The sequence below is a fragment of the Toxorhynchites rutilus genome, chromosome 2 (genome assembly GCF_029784135.1).
Source record: "Toxorhynchites rutilus septentrionalis strain SRP chromosome 2, ASM2978413v1, whole genome shotgun sequence".
Classification (NCBI taxonomy): domain Eukaryota; kingdom Metazoa; phylum Arthropoda; class Insecta; order Diptera; family Culicidae; genus Toxorhynchites; species Toxorhynchites rutilus.
In genome coordinates this window covers 197,883,272-197,906,686 of record NC_073745.1, presented here as the reverse complement: position 1 = coordinate 197,906,686, position 23,415 = coordinate 197,883,272, and the positions used below count along the sequence as shown (strand labels likewise).

General features: G+C 39.0%; 1 protein-coding gene across 6 annotated transcripts in view; it reads right to left on the bottom strand.

Moving 5' to 3' along the window:
* LOC129768812 (cyclin-dependent kinase 14) overlaps positions 1-23,415 on the bottom strand; it is a 456,784-nt gene that overhangs the window by 9,143 nt on the left and 424,226 nt on the right. For all 6 annotated transcript variants that reach the window (XM_055770703.1, XM_055770704.1, XM_055770705.1 and 3 more), the window contains 4 exons: positions 9,729-9,903; positions 8,167-8,428; positions 7,888-8,100; positions 7,650-7,829 (listed from right to left, as the gene is read on the bottom strand). In XM_055770703.1, coding sequence (XP_055626678.1) covers positions 7,650-7,829; positions 7,888-8,100; positions 8,167-8,428; positions 9,729-9,903 — 830 coding nt within the window. The remainder of the gene's footprint in view (positions 1-7,649; positions 7,830-7,887; positions 8,101-8,166; positions 8,429-9,728; positions 9,904-23,415) is intronic.

The following is a 23,415-nucleotide window of genomic DNA, read 5'->3' as shown; positions in this document are numbered from 1 at the left end:
TACGACAACCTAAAGCGAAAAAAGTCGTGGTCAAAGCGCGGTGAGCCGGCCCAAACCATCGCCATGCCCGGATTGACGGCCAGGAAGGTTTTGCTGTGTGTTTGGTGGGATTGGAAGGGAATCATTCACTATGAGCTGCTCAACTATGGCCAGACCCTCAACTTGGTTCTCTAATGTGAGCAGCTTGACCGTTTGAAGCAGGTGATTGATCAGAAGCGGCCAGAAATGATCAATAGGAATGATGTTGTTTTCCAACAGGACAACGCTCGGCCTCACACATCTTTGATGACCATACAAATGAAATTCAAATTTCTGCATTACTCGCGAATCAATCTAGCAAATTAAACCAAATTCGGCATGTGGAGGTTTCAGGGTGCAATGAATGTTTTTAAGGTGGTTAGACACTCCACCCCCTCTCTAAGGGGGATCTCCCATACAAGTGAAACACAAATTTCTGCATTACTCGGGAATTAATCAAGCAAATGAAACCAAATTCGGCATGTGGAGGTTTCAGGCTGCAATGAATGTTTTTAAGGAGGTTAGACACTCCACCCCCTCTCTAAGGGGGATCTCCCATACAAGTGAAACACAAATTTCTGCATTACTCGGGAATTAATCAAGCAAATGAAACCAAATTTGGCATGTGGAGGTTTTAGGATGCAATAAATGTTTTTACGGTGGTTAGACACTTCACTCCCCTCTCTAAGGGGGGGGGGGGGGTCTGCCATACAAATAAAACACAAATTTCTGCATAACTCGAGAACTAATCAATCAAATGGAGCCAAATTTGGTATACGGAGGTTTTAGGGTGCAATAAATGTTCTTACGGTGATTAGACACTCCTCCTTCCTCTCTATGGGGGGGAGGGGGGTTTGCTACCATACAAATGAAACACAAATTTCTGCATTACTCGTGAATCAATCTAGCAAATTAAACCAAATTCGGCAGGTGGAGGTTTCAGGGTGCAATGAATGTTTTTAAGGTGGTTAGACACTCCACCCCCTCTCTAAGGGGGATCTCCCATACAAATGAAACACAAATTTCTGCATTACTCGGGAATTAATCAAGCAAATGAAACCAAATTCGGCATGTGGAGGTTTCAGGGTGCAATGAATGTTTTTAAGGAGGTTAGACACTCCACCCCCTCTCTAAGGGGGATCTCCCATACAAGTGAAACACAAATTTCTGCATTACTCGGGAATTAATCAAGCAAATGAAACCAAATTTGGCATGTGGAGGTTTTAGGATGCAATAAATGTTTTTACGGTGGTTAGACACTTCACTCCCCTCTCTAAGGGGGGGGGGTCTGCCATACAAATAAAACACAAATTTCTGCATAACTCGAGAACTAATCAATCAAATGGAGCCAAATTTGGTATACGGAGGTTTTAGGGTGCAATAAATGTTCTTACGGTGATTAGACACTCCTCCTTCCTCTCTATGGGGGGGAGGGGGGTTTGCTACCATACAAATGAAACACAAATTTCTGCATTACTCGTGAATCAATCTAGCAAATTAAACCAAATTCGGCATGTGGAGGTTTCAGGGTGCAATGAATGTTTTTAAGGTGGTTAGACACTCCACCCCCTCTCTAAGGGGGATCTTCCATACAAATGAAACACAAATTTCTGCATTACTCGGGAATTAATCAAGCAAATGAAACCAAATTCGGCATGTGGAGGTTTCAGGCTGCAATGAATGTTTTTAAGGAGGTTAGACACTCCACCCCCTCTCTAAGGGGGATCTCCCATACAAGTGAAACACAAATTTCTGCATTACTCGGGAATTAATCAAGCAAATGAAACCAAATTTGGCATGTGGAGGTTTTAGGATGCAATAAATGTTTTTACGGTGGTTAGACACTTCACTCCCCTCTCTAAGGGGGGGGGGGGGGGGGGTCTGCCATACAAATAAAACACAAATTTCTGCATAACTCGAGAACTAATCAATCAAATGGAGCCAACTTTGGTATACGGAGGTTTTAGGGTGCAATAAATGTTCTTACGGTGATTAGACACTCCTCCTTCCTCTCTATGGGGGGGAGGGGGGTTTGCTACCATACAAATGAAACACAAATTTCTGCATTACTCGTGAATCAATCTAGCAAATTAAACCAAATTCGGCAGGTGGAGGTTTCAGGGTGCAATGAATGTTTTTAAGGTGGTTAGACACTCCACCCCCTCTCTAAGGGGGATCTCCCATACAAATGAAACACAAATTTCTGCATTACTCGGGAATTAATCAAGCAAATGAAACCAAATTCGGCATGTGGAGGTTTCAGGGTGCAATGAATGTTTTTAAGGAGGTTAGACACTCCACCCCCTCTCTAAGGGGGATCTCCCATACAAGTGAAACACAAATTTCTGCATTACTCGGGAATTAATCAAGCAAATGAAACCAAATTTGGCATGTGGAGGTTTTAGGATGCAATAAATGTTTTTACGGTGGTTAGACACTTCACTCCCCTCTCTAAGGGGGGGGGGTCTGCCATACAAATAAAACACAAATTTCTGCATAACTCGAGAACTAATCAATCAAATGGAGCCAAATTTGGTATACGGAGGTTTTAGGGTGCAATAAATGTTCTTACGGTGATTAGACACTCCTCCTTCCTCTCTATGGGGGGGAGGGGGGTTTGCTACCATACAAATGAAACATAAATTTCTGCATTACTCGTGAATCAATCTAGCAAATTGAACCAAATTCGGCAGGTGGAGGTTTCAGGGTGCAATGAATGTTTTTAAGGTGGTTAGACACTCCACCCCCTCTCTAAGGGGTATCTCCCATACAAATGAAACACAAATTTCTGCATTACTCGGGAATTAATCAAGCAAATGAAACCAAATTCGGCATGTGGAGGTTTCAGGCTGCAATGAATGTTTTTAAGGAGGTTAGACACTCCACCCCCTCTCTAAGGGGGATCTCCCATACAAGTGAAACACAAATTTCTGCATTACTCGGGAATTAATCAAGCAAATGAAACCAAATTTGGCATGTGGAGGTTTTAGGATGCAATAAATGTTTTTACGGTGGTTAGACACTTCACTCCCCTCTCTAAGGGGGGGGGTCTGCCATACAAATAAAACACAAATTTCTGCATAACTCGAGAACTAATCAATCAAATGGAGCCAAATTTGGTATACGGAGGTTTTAGGGTGCAATAAATGTTCTTACGGTGATTAGACACTCCTCCTTCCTCTCTAAGGGGGGGGGGGGGTTTTGCTACCATACAAATGAAACACAAATTTCTGCATTACTCGTGAATCAATCTAGCAAATTAAACCAAATTCGGCAGGTGGAGGTTTCAGGGTGCAATGAATGTTTTTAAGGTGGTTAGAAACTCCACCCCCTCTCTAAGGGGGGTCTCCCATACAAATGAAACACAAATTTCTGCATTACTCGGGAATTAATCAAGCTAATGAAACTAATTTTGGCAAGTGGAGGTTTAAGGGTGCAATAAATGTTTTTACGGTGGTTAGACACTTCACTCCCCTCTCTAAGGGGGGGCTGCCATACAAATAAAACACAAATTTCTGCATAACTCGAGAACTAATCAATCAAATGGAGCCAAATTTGGCATACGGAGGTTTCAAGGAGCAATAAATGTTTTTATGGTGGTTTGAAACTCCTTTCTCCTCTCTTAAGAGTGGGGGAGGGTGCTGAACAACTCGAGAACTAATCAAACATAAGGAATCAAACTTAGCAGATAGAGGTTTTAGGGATCGATAAACGTTTCTATCTAACGTTTCTAAATTTCTGCATAATTCAAGAACTAATCAAGCATATTGAGCCATATTTGGCATGTGGAGGTTTTAGAAACTTTTCTATGGTGGTTCGACACACCAACCCCTCTGGAAAAGAAAATAATGCACATATTTCAACCAAACATTGATAAAACGATGTAAAACGTGATAAAACGCCCTCTTATATCGTCTTCCATCTATATAAATAAAAATGGATCGCCGAATGTGTTGATAATTGCAAAACTCGAGAAAGGAATTGTCCGATTTAGGGCTGTCTTCATTCTATCAAACATTTATTCCATCTGTATTCCATGTAACGGATAAACATGTTATTTGCGAGTGGATGAAAACTCGAGAATTGTGTCTGAAAATAATCTGATGTTATAGATTAGAAGATCAATCAATGAACAGTTCTTCGATTGGACCCATGAACGTGCGCTTAGTAAGAAAACGTGAATGTGATAAAGAAAAATAAATTTTGAGCGGGACGAAGTTTTCCGGGTCAGCTAGTAAATATATAAATAAATAAATAAAATAATGCCAACGAGTTGAAATATTGTCCGTTGGAGGAGACTGCGGTGGGTATCTTAACGGAACCGCTTTGTGTTATGGAGGCCAAGAGATTTGTGACGGAGTTTGGTCTGGTAAATGAACTGGAAGAAGGTGATTAAGGGGGTAGTACACCAGGGAAACTTGACAAAATTTTAAGAAATATTTTTGACTTAAAATGTTCTCTGGGATGTCTACTTTACTGTTGTTTTTGTCCCATGTTTGTCCTATGTTCCTTTTCAAAGTTACAAGCCAATTAGTGGACCTAAGTCTTTGCGTAAGGAGCGCGGATCCAAAATTTAAAACGCGCTTTTCTCGAAACTAAAGTCTGCTTCATTTAATATTGGAACACAAACAATTGCGTGTAGTTCAGTCATTTATTAACGAATTCATAATTTGTTTTTCATACAAATGTAGCATTTTCTTTACTCTTTCATAAAAAAAAATTATTCATTGCTGTTTCGAAGAAATTCTCGTACTTTTCCCGTAATACGGCGCACACCCTTTTCGTCCACCGTTTTGGCGATTTGATTCCACCAGTTCTTCATTTGAGTCATGTTCCTAACAAGTTTTCCCTTTGCCTTAAGCCTCCGCTTCGTGATTGCCCAGTATTTCTCTATCGGCCGGAACTGGGGGCAGTTTGGGGGGTTGAGGTCCTTCGGTATTACGCTGACCCCGTTCGTTGCGTACCATTCCATAACCGTTTTGCTGTAATGGCAGCTTGCGAGGTCCGGCCAAAACATTACTGGACGGTCGTGGGCACGAACAAACGGCAGAATCCGTTTCTGTAGGCACTCTTTTTTGTAGACTTCTGATGTCATTGTCTTGTCAGTGAGAAAGACTTTGGTTTTCTGTCCACAACTGCATATCCCCTGCCAAATCATGTACTTGCGGGCGAATTTATCCGCAAACACGAACTTAAATTTTGCAGGTACATCCCCCCGAGCCGTCGCCAAATAAAATTTTTGACCTGGGATTTGCCCAAAGTCCGCCTTCACGTAGGTCTCATCGTCCATCAGAATACATCCTTCGAACTTGGTCAGCACTTGGTCGTACAGCTTTCGAGCACGGATTCTGGCTACATTGTTCTGCTTCAGCGTCCGATTTGGCTGTTTGCTGGCTCGGAATGACCTTATTCCTTCCCGGAGACGAATTCGTCGCACCGTACTGTGAGCGGCCTGGAACTTATTGGCCAAATCACGGTCTGAAAGATTGGGATTCCTCTTGACGGCCTTGATGACTTTCCCACGCAGTTTCCGGTCGACAGTTCCACTCCGACGCTTCGAATGCGGCTTCCGAGCCGTCGTCAATGTTTCCTTGTACTGCTTGATAACACGCCATACGGTATTTCTGGGCATTTTAAGCTGTTTAGCTAGCTTAGATGCCGACAACAATGGATTTTCAAGAAAACTGTGCACAATTTTATCTCCGTTCGGCTTCCATGGCGGTTGTTTACAAAATGCTATCGTTTGGTGTTATGACATAAATACATGGTGAAAGGTAATGAATTTCCCGACACGTGGGTGAAAAAAGTTTCCAAATCCGTCCACTAGGAGCGCCACAATGAGCAAAAGAATTTGTTCCAATATTAAATGAAGCAGACTTTAAGTTTTGCAAACTGACGAGAGTTCTACCTCCGGAACGGTCCATCCGATTTTGATGAAATAGTTTTTCCCAGATTCTCCACTAAATTTCCTGTCATCGTACGTAGGATTTATTTTTGATTTTTTGAAAAATAAAATTTTGGTGAATGTTTTTGTCTCGATTCTTGAGGCAAAAACATAATTTTTTTACAAAAAATGTCGCCATTTCGTTAAAAATCAAGGTTTGGAAAAAATCCCACGTACGATGACAGGAAATATATCCAAGATTACGCAAAAAAAAATCATTGGTTGAATTCGGTCCATTATAAAAACTTGTAGAACTCCCACCAGTTTACAAGGTTTTTTTGGCTGCCAGGGGTCAACAAACCGGTTGCGACTATTCAGGGGACAGTCCAATTGACATCAACATATTTTTTGTTTGTTAAGTAATATATACCTAACAAAACTCTGATATCAGATCAATCATAGTAATTTATTTTCTCGTTGGAAAAAATCGCGAAAATCACATACCTTTTATGATGTTCATAGCGTACTACCCCGGTAAGGCTAAATTCGGGACCTTCAAATGTTTTCAACATTACAGGAGGTTACTGGTCTTCGATACTTATATCTCTACTTCTGGAGCGTTGATATCGTTTGACACTTTTTTACTTAGATCGATAAAGCTATGATAAAGATAAAGAACTGTGGTAAAGGTATCAACAATCATTCGATGCTGTTTAGTCGCAAATTCTTCGAATTGAACACGAAAAAATAAATATTCCGCTATTTCCAAAGGAATTAGCTCAAATTGCTTTATTTTTTTGCACAAAATACAGCTGATACTGATAAAAGAACTCAATCGTAATGTTTACAAGTATTTAACCTCTCATTCTGACGTTTTTGATGCGACCTTTTTGATTAAAGACTGAGTTAGTGTCAAATTGACTCTGTAATAAAAAAAACGTTTTCAGTTTCACGAATGCGGTGGTTTGTTGGTGTGCGTTATATAGTCTGATTTGTTTATATTTGCGACGACAAATGTACAGTATCGGTGTGTGATGACGATATTAGCGCTTGGGAGGTAAATTATTCTCTATCAGATCAGTGCAAATATAAAAGTTTTAATGAAAATTTTTACTTCAAATTGTTTGATTACCCAACACATGTAGTCCTGGCATTCACTTAACCATTTGTCGATGCATTTCCTGTTTGTTCCACAAATAATTACTATTATAATATAAAATCATCATTAGACGCAGTTTTCGTTTAATATGTTTCTGCGATATCGATAAAAAACCATGTATGTTTATTCCACCTGAATATCCATCATTATTTTCGCCTCCCAATGAAAGCACACGAAGCTTAATGCCGTCTACGCAAAAATATTGTTCAAAATCGAAATCCTAATTGGATTACGATTCCAATAATACAAAAGCAAAAGTAGCAGGTTTTCCATTTTCATAGTCTTTATTTTTAGGTTTTCCAAAACAATACTCGGAACTTGACAGTTCAGTATAGTTGTTTTGGTGAACCCGAGTGCCAACCCGTGAAACATCTCAGTGCGAAACTAACAGCTTTCGGGGCAAACCTAGTGCGACACTAGGTTGAAACTGAGTGAATGAAAAAACGTTTTGATAGCAGTTAGTGTGGCACTGGGGTTGAAACTGAACAAAAACGAATTATTTACTATAAATGAAAACGACGGGTTTCTTTTCGCACACCTGATACGAAATAACCTGAAAAAATGACTAAAAATCATCACTTTACTTACCGTCCGGCAGTTCGTAAAACTTTTTTGGCAACGGAGCAAAGTACGGATGTCGGAGTGCCTCTTCGGCACTTATCCGGTTGTCCGGATTCAGCTGCAGGAACGCACTAGCCATCGTTTCACCTTCGATAATATCGTACAGGCGGGGAAAACTTAAACCTAGTTTGCGGGATTTGAAGAAACCTGAAAACAAATACAAATTTTGATTCTTCCCGTCCGTTGTGCAGCCGATGGTACCTACCTAACATATGTAGCTTATAACCTGGTAAATGCGTAACGCCCGGCCACGTTTCCTCCGTTGGGGTGCCAAGGATTTTGAATATTTTGTCCAATTGATCGTACGTGTCCCGAATGCCGGGGAAGGTCGGCATCCCGGTGATCATCTCGACGAATATACACCCAACGCCCCACATGTCCAACGAGGTCGAGTACTCAGTGCTTCCCAGCAGTACGTCTGTGGCAAGCCGAAACAGAACCCGTTTAGCGTCAAATTATTCTCTCAACATCATCGCAAACATACCTGGAGGCCGATACCACAGGGTGACCACCTCGTGGGAATACGTGTGACTTGGAACACTCTTGGCACGGGCCAGCCCGAAGTCGGCCAGCTTTAGTTCGCCCATCTCGCTGATGAGCAGATTCTGCGGTTTCACGTCCCGATGCAGAACCCGTCTTTTATGGCAATAGGAAAGTCCTCGCAGCAGCTGGAACAGGAACAGCCGCACATTTCGGTGGTCCAGACCACCCGGATGCCGTTCCATGTACTGCGAGAGGTCGGTGTTCTGTAACAGGGTTGGGGACACGGTGAGCGGTAAGTTTGAACAGATTACCAGCAATAGAGCAAAATGGAAGGCTATAGAGTCTGGTCCATACTAATTTTCTATAAGTCTTCGACTCTTCGCATCCGCTTGCACGGTATATGATTGTAAATTCAATCCCAGGATCTTGAAATTCAAGAATGGCCTTTTTCAAGGCTAGAGGCAAATGGCTTAAAAAATTTTTTTTTTTCGTGAACTAACGAAGACATTCGCAACGTTTGTTTCCAATGACTATATTTTCATACCATACAGAGATTGAAAGTCATGACGCGGGACATAATTGATTTGGTACATTTTTTCCTCGAACGTACAAGTAAATCCTATCATCGGTTTGAACAAGATAAGCCGTTGCACGATGAGAATCTTATTTTTCTCCGCTTTCGAGCGTTGCGATAGATGACTTGGTCTTGCAGCAGGAGATTATTTACAACCACCGTAAAACGACAATGCTTTGTGTTCTATGCGACTATTACAAGTGTTGTTGGTTAAGCTGACTCTCCTGTAATTTATGTGCTTTCTCTGCTCCTCCCTCACTTTCATGTCTAGAGTCCCCTGCTGCACCGCTCAGTCGAGAATAATTCCACCTTGTGTATCCCATAAGCGCCCGAAACGGAGCATGCTGGCAATATCATCATCATCTCCATCTTCATCTCCCGGCGCAAATGTTATACCCGTGGTGAATCATTCTGCAGAAGGGGGGGGGGGGGGAAACAAAGCTTTGGGCTTCCCCGGCGAAAGTCCAGGACACCGCAGAGCTATCGAGACGCACATTAGAATCATACATAACACGCGCTCGTGTACTAAAACGAGAGGAAGAGCTTCGGAAGCAATAAATCAAATTGAAGTGGAAAATTGATACTTCTGGAGAGCGGTGGAGAGTCAGGTGCGTGCAGAAATGTTCTCTACCCGAACCGGAAATTCGATGGGGGCGGGAATTGAAAGCCTGTACTTTCCGGTGCGAAGAACTATATAAATATTTGCGGTGTTTGCGGTTCAATGTGGAATTTATGACGAATGTAGGTACGTTTCCCACGAGTCTTTGTACCGGGTGGGGGGAGTTCATTACACGGATGGTAATAAATAAGAGAGGTCTGTTCCTCTTTAGCTATATCCGGTGATTTCACCCATAATTCAAAACAGATTGTTGGGGAAAATGGGTGTTGATTGTGAGTGAAAAGTTATTGGCAAACAATCAAATTATTCATCGCCGATAAAGCAAATCGTTAGGATTAGTAATGGGTCATGTGCACAGGGTAATACTTACCACGAACTCGAACACAAATGTCAAAGTTTCCCGCGTATGTACAATGTCGTGCAGCGTAACGATGTTCGAGTGTTTCAGTTCCTTCAGTAACGACGCTTCTCGGATCGCCGTGAACGGAGCTCCTTCCTCTTCCTGTAACCTGATTTCTTTCAACGCTACCACCTGGTTCGTTAAACTGAGAAAAAGAATAGAGATAATGGAAAAGTCTTGTGTTAGAGTTATGTGGCAAGTTGCAAGAGTTTGGTAAAGATAAAGTTTTATTTGATTGAAAACAACCCGAGATAGATGGTTTGACGGTTGAAGACAAATTGATTCTTCGGGTAACCAGCCAATAACAGGTGAAACACGTGCCGAAATCTATCCACCGCTAATGTTCGTAGCGTGTTTGGGAAGGATGCGCGTGAAGATTTATAGCCCCGATGCTGGTCGTAAATAGTCGTTAATCGTCGTCTTGTAACTAGATTTTTCCTATCGTCGTTTTTGGATTTTTGTAGGAAAGCTGAGAAGGAACAGTTTTTTTTTCAAATGACAATCTTGAATTTCTCTCTCCCCCAAATAGTCCCAAACCCGATCAATGGGCCTGATTCTCGAATACACTACGAATACACTTCACGGTGGAAACGGTATGAAACGCATTCGCGATGACAACGGTACGGTGTCGACATCTGGATGCGTGATTAGTTTCCCACTAAATTTATCATAATAAAATCAAATTATCTTCAGATTAAATTTTTGTATGAGATTATTATATCCCACGAAGAAAATAAATTTTTCCACTCACATTGAATACCAGTTTGATACGAAGAGGTTAATTTTCATTAATGATTTTTTATTTGAAAAGTGCTCACTCTGCCTGAAAACTCATCATTATCTTCGACACTTCACTAACTCGTAAAACGTAGTTCAATGGCGTGCCGTTTAAATCGTTTCCACCGTGAAGTGTATTCGAGAATCAGGCCCAATGATTCAAGTCGATAAATTAGTTTGTTTGTTCTGTTGGAATATCAACAACATATAGCAAAATCGAAAAGATAAGTTGCATAATCAGTGATGATTGAACTGAGTGAACAACTCTTCTCTTGTGGATGATTCCATCGATATATGATTGAGGATACAAATAGTTTATTGACGTTATACAGTAATCTCAGACCACTGTAAGCCAAACCCCATGGGAACATTGATCTATTTTCGTCTGCATAATTAAATTATTCTTGATTGAAAGCGTCAGTAACCGAATTGTGCTTTGTCTCACATTATCAAAAACATAAACACTATTAAAATTTTTCAGCATCCAGGCCTTCGTTCTCGACTGTAAAATATAATGTAGTTTTCTGTAACTGTAGTTTTCTTTCTCTCAAACTCATCATTGACCCGCGCTCAAACTTACAAACGCAATTGAAACGTTCACTAAACTGTCTAAGAGCTATCGTTGTGAAGAAATAGTTTCTCTCTAACACCAACTAGAGTAATCCAATTTAACAGTTTAATAACTACAGGTCGGACTCGATTATCCGGAGACTCGATTATCCGGGATATCCCGAGTATTATTTTATTTTTGATTTTCGGAAATTTTGAATAATTTGTATAATAATTCTATACTGAATAGCTAATGTGGATATCAAAAGAAAGGGCTTGACTAGTAGAATGCAGTTATTTAAGAAAAATGCAAATCCAAGATGGCGGCCGTTACAAAATGGCGGATTACATATTTTCTCAGAACTCCATCAATATGGGTATCAAATGAAAGGGCTTGACTAGTAGAATACAGTTATTCATAAAAAATGCAAATCTAAGATGGCGGCAACTACAAAATGGCGAATTACATATTTTCTTAGAACCCCATCAATATGGGTATCTATTGAAAGGGCTTGACTAGTAGAATACAGTTATTTACAAAAAATTCAAATCCAAAATGGTAACCACCACAAAATGGCGCCATATATAAGGCTGTTAAAAAAGTCCTGCGGTATTTCCGCGAGGTGTCGTTGTAAGCGCGTAGTTCTAGTTATATTCATTGTATCGAGTCATACTATACTATGGAAAGGTATTTTTGCGCGCTATAATATAGTCCTTGACAGTGTTTTGTTTGGTTAAGTCGTTCGTGAGTTATAGTGTCGCAAATATGGAGCAAAATAAAGAGAAAATCCGATATATTTTACAGTACTACTATGACAAAGGCAAAAATGCATCTCAAGCTGCCAATAAAATTTGTGCAGTTTATAGACCCGATACAGTTTCCATTTCCACCGCACAACGATGGTTTCAACGTTTTCGTTCTGGTGTAGAGGTCGTCGAAGATGCGCCACGCTCCGGAAGGCCTGTCGTCGAAAATTGCGACAAAATCGCTGAATTAGGCGAGAAAGACCGGCATAGTAGCAGCCGCAGCATCGGCCAAGAGCTGGGGATAAGTCATCAAACCGTTATTAACCATTTCAAGAAGCTTGGATTCACAAAGAAGCTCGATGTATGGGTGCCACACACGTTGACGCAAAAAAACATCTTTGACCGTATCGACGCATGTGAATCGCTGCTGAATCGCAACAAAATCGACCCGTTTCTGAAGCGGATGGTGACTGGCGATGAAAAGTGGGTCACTTACGACAACGTGAAGCGCAAATGGTCGTGGTCGAAGCCCGCTGAAGCGGCTCAGACGGTGGTCAAGCCCTCATTAACGGCCAGGAAGGTTCTGCTGTGTATTTGGTGGGATTGTCAAGGAATAATCTATTAAGGACCTGTACTGCCAACAACTGGACCGCTTGAAGGTAGCACTCATGAAAAAGAGGCCATCTTTGATAAACAGAGGCCGCATTGTCTTCCATCAGGACAACGCCAGGCCACACACTTCTTTGGTGACGCGCCAGAAGCTCCGGGAGCTCGGATGGGAGGTTCTTTTGTATCCGCCGTATAGTCCGGACCTTGCACCAAGTGATTACCACCTGTTTTTGTCCATGGCGAACGAGCTAGGTAGTCAGAAGTTAGCCACAAAAGAGGCCTGTGAAAATTGGCTATCCGAGTTTTTTGCCAATAAGGAAGCGAGCTTCTATAACAGGGGTATTATGAAGTTGGCATCTCGTTGGGAACAAGTCATCGAACAAAACGGCGCATATTTGACTTAAAACAGATGATTGTAACTAATTTTATGAACAAATGAAAATTCAAAAAAAAATACCGCAGGACTTTTTTGACAGCCTAATATATTTTTTTCACAACCCCATCAATATGGGTATCAAATGAAAGGGCTTGACTAGTGAATACAGTTATTCATGAAAAATGCAAATCTAAGATGGCGGCCACTACAAAATTGCGGATTACCTATTTTCTCAGAACTCCATCAATATGGGTATCAAATGAAAAGGCTTGACTAGTAGAACACAGTTATTTATGGACAATGTCCAAAAATGTATCAAAAGAAAGTTCTCGACTAGTAGAACATAGCAGATAATGAAAAATACAATTTCAATATGCTCACAGTTCTCAAACAGCTAATTACTTTTTGAATGGTTTCATTCAGCTTGACCTGTTTCTATGTATGTTTGAATGTTTGTTGGGTTGTCCCACATTAATAGAAAATTGACCTGTTGAATGATTGATCTGAAATTTGGAACATACATTTAGTTCTACTGTCATTATATAACTGTGTATTTCATGATCTTGGATAATTCAATTTGGCCGCTGCAAAAAATGGCTGAATGGCTTGATTTGGAGAATACACTACACTATGAACAACATAAATTCGAAAAGGTCGTCGCCACAAAATGGTCGACTATATATTTTTTGCAATCCCCTCAATATTGGTATTAAATGAAATGATTTGACTTATAGAATACAGTAGAGGTCGGACTCGATTATATACAGAATCGATTATATGTGATTCGATTATATACAATTTTGGACTCGATTATATTCAGTTTGGAAAAAAAAATTTTATATTTCAAATATGACTTAATTCATGAAGAAATGTAACCTATCAACGTTAAGGTGAAGTTCAAGTGGCTATTACATGTACAGTGCGGTAAAAATCGTGATTTATGAAGATTTGACTTGAATTTTCACCAGGAATTGTTTATATCGATATTGCAGCCAAACTATGAAAGATAGAAGTTGTGCGTCATTGTGGAGCGGTTAACGAACTTCATTTTAATTGATAGAAACAATCTAGTTTAATATAAATTTTTAGGATAAAATTAATAATAACACATTTAAAATTATTAACTTTTTAGCGTTTCACTTCCAAAATGTTATTAAAATTCACTAATTTAGTTGTTCCACTACTGTATCCTGTACTAAATTTTCTCATCTTTCAAATGAAAGCATCAGAATCGTTTTCCGTACCGTACTATGTGATGTAGAGCCAGTATGAAGCAACAGAGTCCGAAACAAATAAATAGTTCTATAACTCTGTCATTGTTGAAATTCGAACATATGCGTAAGAGGATTTTTTTCATCAAATATGATCGTCTATCACCTCCTGAGAGATTCTGGATAAATAATTTTTTTTCATGTGAGAAAGGTGTTTTCTGAATTTAAGGGGATGAATCAAAAATCAAATTCCTCTTTTATTTTCAAAAAACGAAATATACATGCAAAAAAAACAAATAAAAAAAATTGTTTTGGCTCGATTATCCGGAAGATTCGATTATCCGGAGTGAAAAAAAAATCAATACTCCGGATGACCGACACTTTCGTTACACTTTTTATAAAAAAAAGTTTAGTGAAGTGTATTCAAATGCGAAAAATAAAGAATGTACTAAAGAAGTGAATATTTCTAAACCATGCAGCGGAAATACCATAAACACCATAGAAAGATTTGTTGACGTAGGATCACGCCTTTCAGAAACATATTGGGATGCAAATCGAAAATGAAACTCGAGCGCATCGTGAAAAAGTCCAGTTTCAAACGCTTACAGCTCAGTCATTTCATGAAGGGTTGATGAGATTTTTGTATCAATCGATTTGGGCACTCAAAAACATTTTTTTACATTAGTTCGCAAAAGCAATCTATTCTCTCACATCCAGTGCATCTGCACTCTGTATAAATTTAAACATGGGACTGTATAACGAAATAAGTTCGATGTTTGATTTTCTGCTAATGTGCGTCGCATATGTCACATGTTTCTGAAAAACGAGAATTCGGAGTCAGATTTTGAAACCTGCATAATTCAATACACCATCATTTCTGTCAATCCAATCGAGCTATGGTGACCCTTTTACTCACAATATCATGTCGCATGTTACGGCTCGACCGGTTTTGATGAAATTAAGCACAAAAACATTGGTAGGCATGAGAATAGGTTGTAAACAATATGCTAACGCGTTACGTAATTTATGGAATCGAATTCATTGTTACAGATATTGTTTCGCAGGAAGTTTCAATAATTGGCTGTGTAGTAGTCAACCTCTTAGTGATGAATAAATTCGCATACGCATCTAAGTATTTTCGTAACGCTAATCTAGAGTACTTATTTCCAATTTTTTCCAAAAAAACTCGAGTAATCGCGGTTACACTATATATGACACCTAGGATACCGATTACCATATATTTAATACTGAATAGGAGGTAAATGAGACGAAATGAAGATTTTGTTTTGTGTTTTCCTAAATTTGGCTTCTAAAATACAAAAAACAAATGAAACGCTAACATTTTCAATCAAGACTTTAGTACTTTTGTATAAACAATATCCAAATATCCAATTAAACAGTCGTTGAAATTCTCCAAATCCCACATGCTCGGATTAAAGACATTGCTGGCGATTGCACCGCGACGCAAGAAATTGTGGTTCGAAGATGAAACAATAGTATGGAGTTCATCATTGACGCGATTGTGTCCCATTTACCCGAAACCCACTCACCCGAAAGACAGTTATCCGAAAGTCATTTACCCAAATTCCACTCACCCGGATGTAACAAATACCCGAATATTTATTTATGATCAGTGTTATATAAAGATCTTATTTGTCTCGTACGTTCATTTCCATTCAAAAAGTATTTTTCGTGGGTAGTGCAATTTGAGAAATAGTGGCGTTGAATAAAATCCTTTCCAAACTAATGAAAAGTGAAAGAATGCAGTTTTATAACATATTATGAAGTTCATCCATTCATATGAATGACGCAGTCCGTTTACTGAAAAGAAAGCAGTCAATTTTGGTACATACGTATTATGACGATGAAGTGTAATTTTGATTGTGAATTTATTTTTTCGCAATGAAATTAAATCTGAGATCTCCGAATGGGGGCGAAGTCCCCATCTAACGAGCACAAGGAACCGAGGCGGCCCAAGCGGCCGTAATGCACCAGGTAAACGTATGCCGTCCGACGCTCCTGACTAAAGGATCGTCTCCTATGTTTCAAACTAACTGGGCAATCGGTGGAACACAGGTTTGACTGCGAGAGGCCGCCGACGGCGGGCCGGCGGCCGACTCGGATTGCGTCACCTTGACGGCTTGGTGCCGCCTCGGTTCCTTATCCTCGTTAAATGGAGACTTCGCCCCATTACATTGATCTCAGAATAAATTTCATCACGAAATAATAAGTTCATGATAAAAACTGCGCTGCGGTGGTAAATACGTAAGTACCTTTTTTCATCTATTCTTTTCATATTTTCATTTTAATTTTTATGTTAAAGTTACCTGCTTAATTTTCAGAATATTTCATAACCCATGCTCATTTCTGATTTATCTCTTGGCCCCAAAGAACAAAACGGAAAGGAAAGAAGACGGCATGTCAATTATACGTACATTAATTTTTAAAAATGATACAACATCTTTTTTCGAATTTCCTCACTACAATTTTTCATTTTACTTCGTAACTTCGTAACAGGAAACTCGACAAAATTCATAATCTGATTCATTCGGGTATTCGTTACATTCGGGTAAGCGTTGCATTCGGGTTTTTGTTGCATTCGGTAAATGTCCGTTCGGGTATATGTTGCATTCGGGTATTTGTTACATTCGGGTGAATGTCATTCGGGTATGTGTTACATGATGTTTGATGTTTCTTCCCAAAAAATACGCTCTCTTCAATTGCTTGTCATTCTTTCTGGGGCAAACATAAAAAATGTTTGTTGACGGAATTTGAAAGAACAAATTTCACTCTATATAATATGTGATTTTGAAAGATATGTTATTTTTTGTATTTGAGTAAATTAAAATTGAAATCACGAGTTTGTGGGTGAAAACCCATCAATAACTTTGAGCATGATTAAGATATTGACGAATTCTGCATCGCAAAATGTTGGTATTGATAAGCTCTAAAAGTCGTACGAAGACAGTTTTGATGTAAAATAAATTTGAAATATAAAAGTTATTGAAAAAAACAACGTTTTTTAATGGTTACCATAATGCAACTTAGATAAAAAGCGCGAAAAACAACATTGTGGGAGATATTTGCTTTTCAGACAAAAACTGTCTTCAACAAAGTTGTTTAGATAGAGCGCTCATTTTTATGTTATCAAAAATAGGGTGACCAAAATTGTCGATGAAATGAAAAATCTAACTTTCTTATCTTTATAGATACAGATAATCATAGTTCAACAATGTTGTAGCCCCAGTTATTTTAAACATCTTTGTAGAACAAAGCTTTTTTCTATCTTTTAATATAATCGATTTAGCGACCATGAAAAAACGGTTTTTTTGCTTTAACTTTCATATTTCAAGTTTTACATCAAAACTGTCTTCATACGACTTTTAGAGCTCATCAATTCCAACATTTCGCGATGCAGAACTTGTCAATATCTTAAAGTTATTGATGTTTTTTTATCCAAAAACTCATGATTTCAATTTAAATTTACTCAAACACAAAAAATAACATAGTGTTGAAAATCACACATCATGTAGAGTGAAATATGCTCTCCAAATGCCGTCAATACACTTTGTTTATGTTTGCCCCAGAAGGAATGACAAACAATTGAAGAGAGCGTATTTTTCTTGGGAAGAAATAACAATAACTTTGAGTGAAGTTGAGATGTTGACAAGTTCTGCATCGCAAAATGTTTGTATTAGTAAGTTCTAAGTCTTCCGCAGACAGTTTACATGTAGAATTTGAAATATAAAAGCTAGAGCAAAAACAGTATTTTTTCATAGTGACCCTAACGTAACATAGAAAAAAGTCGCTATATCGGTTATTTCAAGAGATAGAAAAAAAACTTTGTTCTACAACTTGTCTCAACTAACTGGGACTACAACATTGTCGAACTATATTTACCTCTATCCATAGAGATAAGAAAGATAGATTTTTTATTCATCGAAAATTTTGGTCACCCTATTTTTGAAAACATGAAAATGAGCGCTCTATTATATGTAACAACTTTGTCGAAGACAGTTTTTGTCTAGAAAATAACTGTCGAGCTCTAAATGCTAATTTCCACTTAAATGCATCTCCTGGACCATTGTGGAATGGTACAAGAAACGAAAGTAAATTTCACACCAATAGCAAATTCTATTTTGGGACTATTCGGTGTTAACATATCGTGACACAACAGGAACGCTATCCGTCGGCGGAAAGTCCTCCAGACAAGATACTGGTTCTCAAAATGTATATTTTTATTATCCAATGTAACATTCTATTCCATACACCAAATACATGATATAAATTATGCTCACATTTTTTTACATCCGGTTCCTTCGCACGCAAGCATCCTCTGCGACGGGGATTTCTCGCTACGAACCCTGGGCGAGCGAAGAAAAAAAGGGGGGAACCAAACTCAGTAGTCCCCGGTAGGAAAAACGAAAGTACAATAAATTCAACCGGAATCCTATAAATTTCCAAGCGCTCCCTCATATATCCTTCATTCAGCGCGAGAGCTTAAGACATAACAAATAGATTAGACGACAAAGTGGCAGAAGCAGTTGCTCGACCTGTAAAGGCGTTCATACCAGCCTGGCAAAAATCTATCAAAATTGTGTTGAATTCTCTTCTTTAAACGGTGAATTAATTTGTTTCTTTTGGTAGAAACAGTGGGAATGTTATACAGATGATTGATGTGATGCCACCTCTTTTAAGACGGTTTCAATAACCCAGGTAACCAATGAGCATAATAACCAGCATGTGCATTATCATTATGCTTCACTTTTGTGCTTATCATAGTCGTGTAAAACCTCCTTGCATTCCATTTTTTTTGGATACAATCCCAAGCTTACGTTCAGTCTGAGAGAAAGAGAGCTCTGCTCCCGTACATACAAGCATTTTAGAAATTTTGAAAAAAAAATGCTTTTATTTGTTCGTTTTACCCATTCTGCACACGAAAAAGGATTTTTTTCCTGCCGAAAATAATATGTTTTCTGCCATCGCTAGTTTGGGTGTAGCATCGTTACGACTCTAAAGAGTTTATATTGACAAAAATTGGAAGCATTTCAATTCCTCCTGTGCTGTATTTAATTTTTCATATTAATTTTCTCTGTTACGTATGATCCTGCAAAGTATTGAAATTTCCTAAGTTTGAAAACAAATCATATCTTTATTCTGGTGATCCCAACATGGTTTACGATTTTGTTAAATTGAAACTTTTTAATATGAAATTAAATTTTTGGACAAGTTTTTTAACATTTTGTGTCATTTTCCTAGAAAAAAATATTGACTTTCTAATAACATAGTTTTCAATGTTATCAAAAAATAAATTTTTGTGTTTATAAATGTTTTTCACAAAAGAATTCAGTGAGTTGTATTATTTATACGAAACATGACTTTTTATATGATGTATGGCAAAACATTAAGAAAAAAATCCGGGAAAGTTCGCAGATTTAAAACACAAAATAAAATTGGCATCAAGGCCTATGTTACTGAAATATCATATTTCCAACCACTTAGTTTTTATTTGTCTCATTTTTAGTTGCAGAATTTGTATGAATTGCTTCCTCGAAGTGCTATTCCAACAAAACCACAAATTGGTCGAAATTGCCTACTGAAGTAAATATTTTAGCACGAATTATAAAACCTCCTGTACCGGAGACAGACATCTAGGCACTTTCCCGTGAAACAGTGGATGGAACGGAACGGAGATGCGAACGAAAAATTGACCCAATTGAATTACGTGGCAAAGACGCGAAGGCAGATACCGTTGTTGCCGTTTCAGTGTCATCTTCTGATGGAAGCGGAAGTAAATTAGGAATTAATTTAGGGTACGCGAAAATTTGACATGCGAAATGTCATTCAATCTCGCCGTAGCGTATAATTAGAATTATAATAATATTTTCGCGTCGAAACTTTCTGCGTTCTACTTTATTTTTTTCTCATCAAGTCTTATGTCTTGAAGCAGTTCTTAGATAAGAAGTTTTTCTTTGCATATTTCCAGATTTTTTATAAGATAGCAACACCCATCACGAATGGTTGTAAATGATATATAAACCAGAAACAGAGCCAGATTGAAGTAGGTCACACACAGTGCTCCGGTATGCGGCACTGAAAGATAGTATCAAACATAGGAGGGAAATCGATTCCAGCTCAATACGAAAGAGGAAATATAATTTTGGGGCGGTGTAGAGATTTCATCTGTTTTCCGCTCCAAATCTATATATTTTATGACACCCAAAGGCTTCTCACTGCATTGGGTTCGCATTTTTTAATCAAATCAAACGAGAACGGAACACAAGGTGTGGTACCCCTTGTTTTTTTTCTTCTAAAAATCGGTTTATGAACATTTCACACGCAGCACATTCACCAAGAACCAATCGACCGAGGAACCAATCCTCTGTATGCGAAAATTCCTCTCATTAATGCGGTTAATTCATCGTTCGTTCGGAATGACATCGCGAGATGTTCGAAGAGTCTGTTAACAATCATGGCTCGTAAAAATCAAATCAATACGAGAGGAGTGGAATAAATATATCACTGGGAGGAATTAAATCCGGAAGACCTTTTAGTCTTTCTCTCTTTTGTTATCTTCTTCAAAAGTTTGCTCCAAATTGCCTATCTTTCAGCTACGATTGAGTTGTCGGGAATAGAAAGATAGCATTGAGGAGAGAAATTTCTCTTCCTCTGTTTGATTTGTTTGCCGATGTTAATTCTTTCATCGTCATCATTAGTTTTCGATTGAGTTATCTTCCTCACATCTCGTATTTGTTCCCTGTTGTGGTGCAGGTTTGGTTTTGCAGGAGAATAAGGCTTTAAAAGTTATACAAGAGCGGTTGAGGTTTCTTTGTTGCTTTCTTAAAAAAATGGTCCAGAATGGAAAATGGTTCTTAAGTCACCGTCAAGAAGTTGGTTAGATATATTCGAGATGGTTTATAAACGACATATTCGAACCATACCAAAAATAGTAAGATGACATGGGCATGTAACGAAAAGTTTAGAATATTTTAAACGCATATTACCCAAAATCCTTCTTGCGATACATGATTATACTATCAGACTGCAAATTTATCCAGTAGTGTTTTCGATGATAGCGCAAAATAAGTGAAAAATTTCACAAATAAAACAAGTTTGTTTGGCGAGCATCTGCGAGGGTAAATCATACTACGCAAGTTTTCTTTCAGCTCTAGTTCTAGTGAATATTGTAGGGGTAGTTAAATGAAACGATAGTCTCTGTCTACAACAGTAATTGCCCACTGAGAAAAGTTTCTTCGACAAGAAACGTTCCTTGGTGGAATAAAAGGCTCGAACGGCTTCGCAAAACGGCGCGTAAACTGTTCAACAGAGCAAAAATTACCTCGGACTGGTCTCAATATAAGAGAGCCCTAACTGAGTACAGTAGAGAACTGAGACGATCTAAACGAAAATCCTGGGTATATAACTGCGAAAGCATTGAAAATACCCCAATCGTTGCTAGACTCAACAAGACTTTGGCAAAAGACCACTCGAACGGGCTTGGATCGCTTAAAAAGGATGACGGTTCGTTCACAAAAAAACCCCTCAGAAGTACTAGACATACTGATGAAGACTCACTTTCCGGGATCTACATCTGTCCACTCGGATACAAATCCTGGCTATAATGGCGACACAATATGCTCTCGAAGGCGTCTCATAGGACCCGAAAATGCAAAGGATGTCGCAAATATAGTTGCTGGATTAGCTTTCACGAGGGCCAGGGTAGTAAACGCGGTGAGATCCTTTCTACCTTACAAGTCTGCAGGTGCAGATGGAATTTTTCCAGCCCTGAATCAAAATAGAGCTTCAAAATTAATTCCATCTCTAATCGAGATCTTTAAGGCAAGTCTGATACTAGAGCACATTCCTGCGATATGGAGACTTGTGAAAGTAGTTTTCATCGGGAAAACGCGACAAACACTTCCAAAGGCTTTCAGACCAATTAGTTTATCATCAATACTGTTGAAAACTATGGAAAAGGTATTATATGAATACATATAGTCTGTATTCATGTCCAAACACCCACCATCCAAATACCAGTTTGCCTACCGATCAGGCAAATCCACAATCACAGCACTACACATGCTTGTAACAGAAATTGAAAAATCTCTCTTGTCAAAAGAAACCGCATTATGCGCGTTTCTTGACATCGAAGGTGCTTTTGATAATGCTTCTTACCTATCAATGGCACAGGCAGTGAGAAGAAGACACTTCGATAACTGCATAGTCGAATGGATCCATGGCATGCTCACACACAGACAAATCACCTCGGAGCTGGGCAGGTCGTCTAATTATGTGATTGCAACAAAGGGTTGCCCACAAAGAGGCGTTCTATCACCTCTCCTTTGGTCACTAGTAGTTGACGACCTTCTGACAAGTTTAGAGGCAAAAGGTTTTGAAATTGTGGGTTTCGCCGATGATCTAGCCATAATGATACGAGGCAAGTTCGACGACGTGATATCGAGCAGAATGCAGATGGCCTTAAACCTTACACAAACTTGGTGTACCACAGAAGGTCTGAGCATAAATCCCTCAAAAACAACTATTGTTCCATTCACCAAAAAGAAAAAACAGCATCTGCAGTCTTTATATCTTGGGGGAGTGGAAATAAAATACAGTGTTTCAGCGAAATATCTAGGTGTTATCCTAGATGCTAAACTCAACTGGAATGCGCACTTAGATGCAATAATCAGTAAAGCCAATACAGCCCTATGAGCATGTTCTAAAATGATAGGAAGAACATGGGGCCTTAAACCAAAAATGGTAATGTGGGTCTACACTGCCATTGTGCGGCCTAGGATAACCTATGCCTCATTAGTCTGGTGGCCAAAGACAAAGGAGACTGTAGCTACAAAAAAGCTAAACAAACTCCAACGACTAGCATGCGCTGCAATTACTGGAGCAATGCGAAGCACACTCGAAGGCACTGGAGGCTATCCTTCACTTGCTACCTCTGAACCAAAATGTTCAGCTAGAGGTCAAGAAAAGCGCTCTAAAGCTTAAACAATGGAAAAAAATACTAGACGAAGACAAAATTGGTGACTTGAGCATCCTGAATCTCTTACCCGTAGGACCATCCTCAGAGATGAACAGTGATTGGATGGAACATAGGACTAACTACGACATTCCATACAGTGTAATCGAACCTTCTCGTTCAGTATGGGATGAAGGCGGTCCCAGTGTTCGTAATGGTTCAATCATGTTCTACACTGATGGGTCAAAAATGGGAATCAGAACAGGTGCTGGAGTGTATGGTCCCAGAACAAAAATCTCTGTAGCTATGGGAAACTGGCCAACAGTTTTTCAGGCAGAAATAGCTGCGATAAAAGAATGCTCAAATGTCTGCCTTAAAAGAAAATATAGACATGCTAACATCTGCATATTCTCAGAC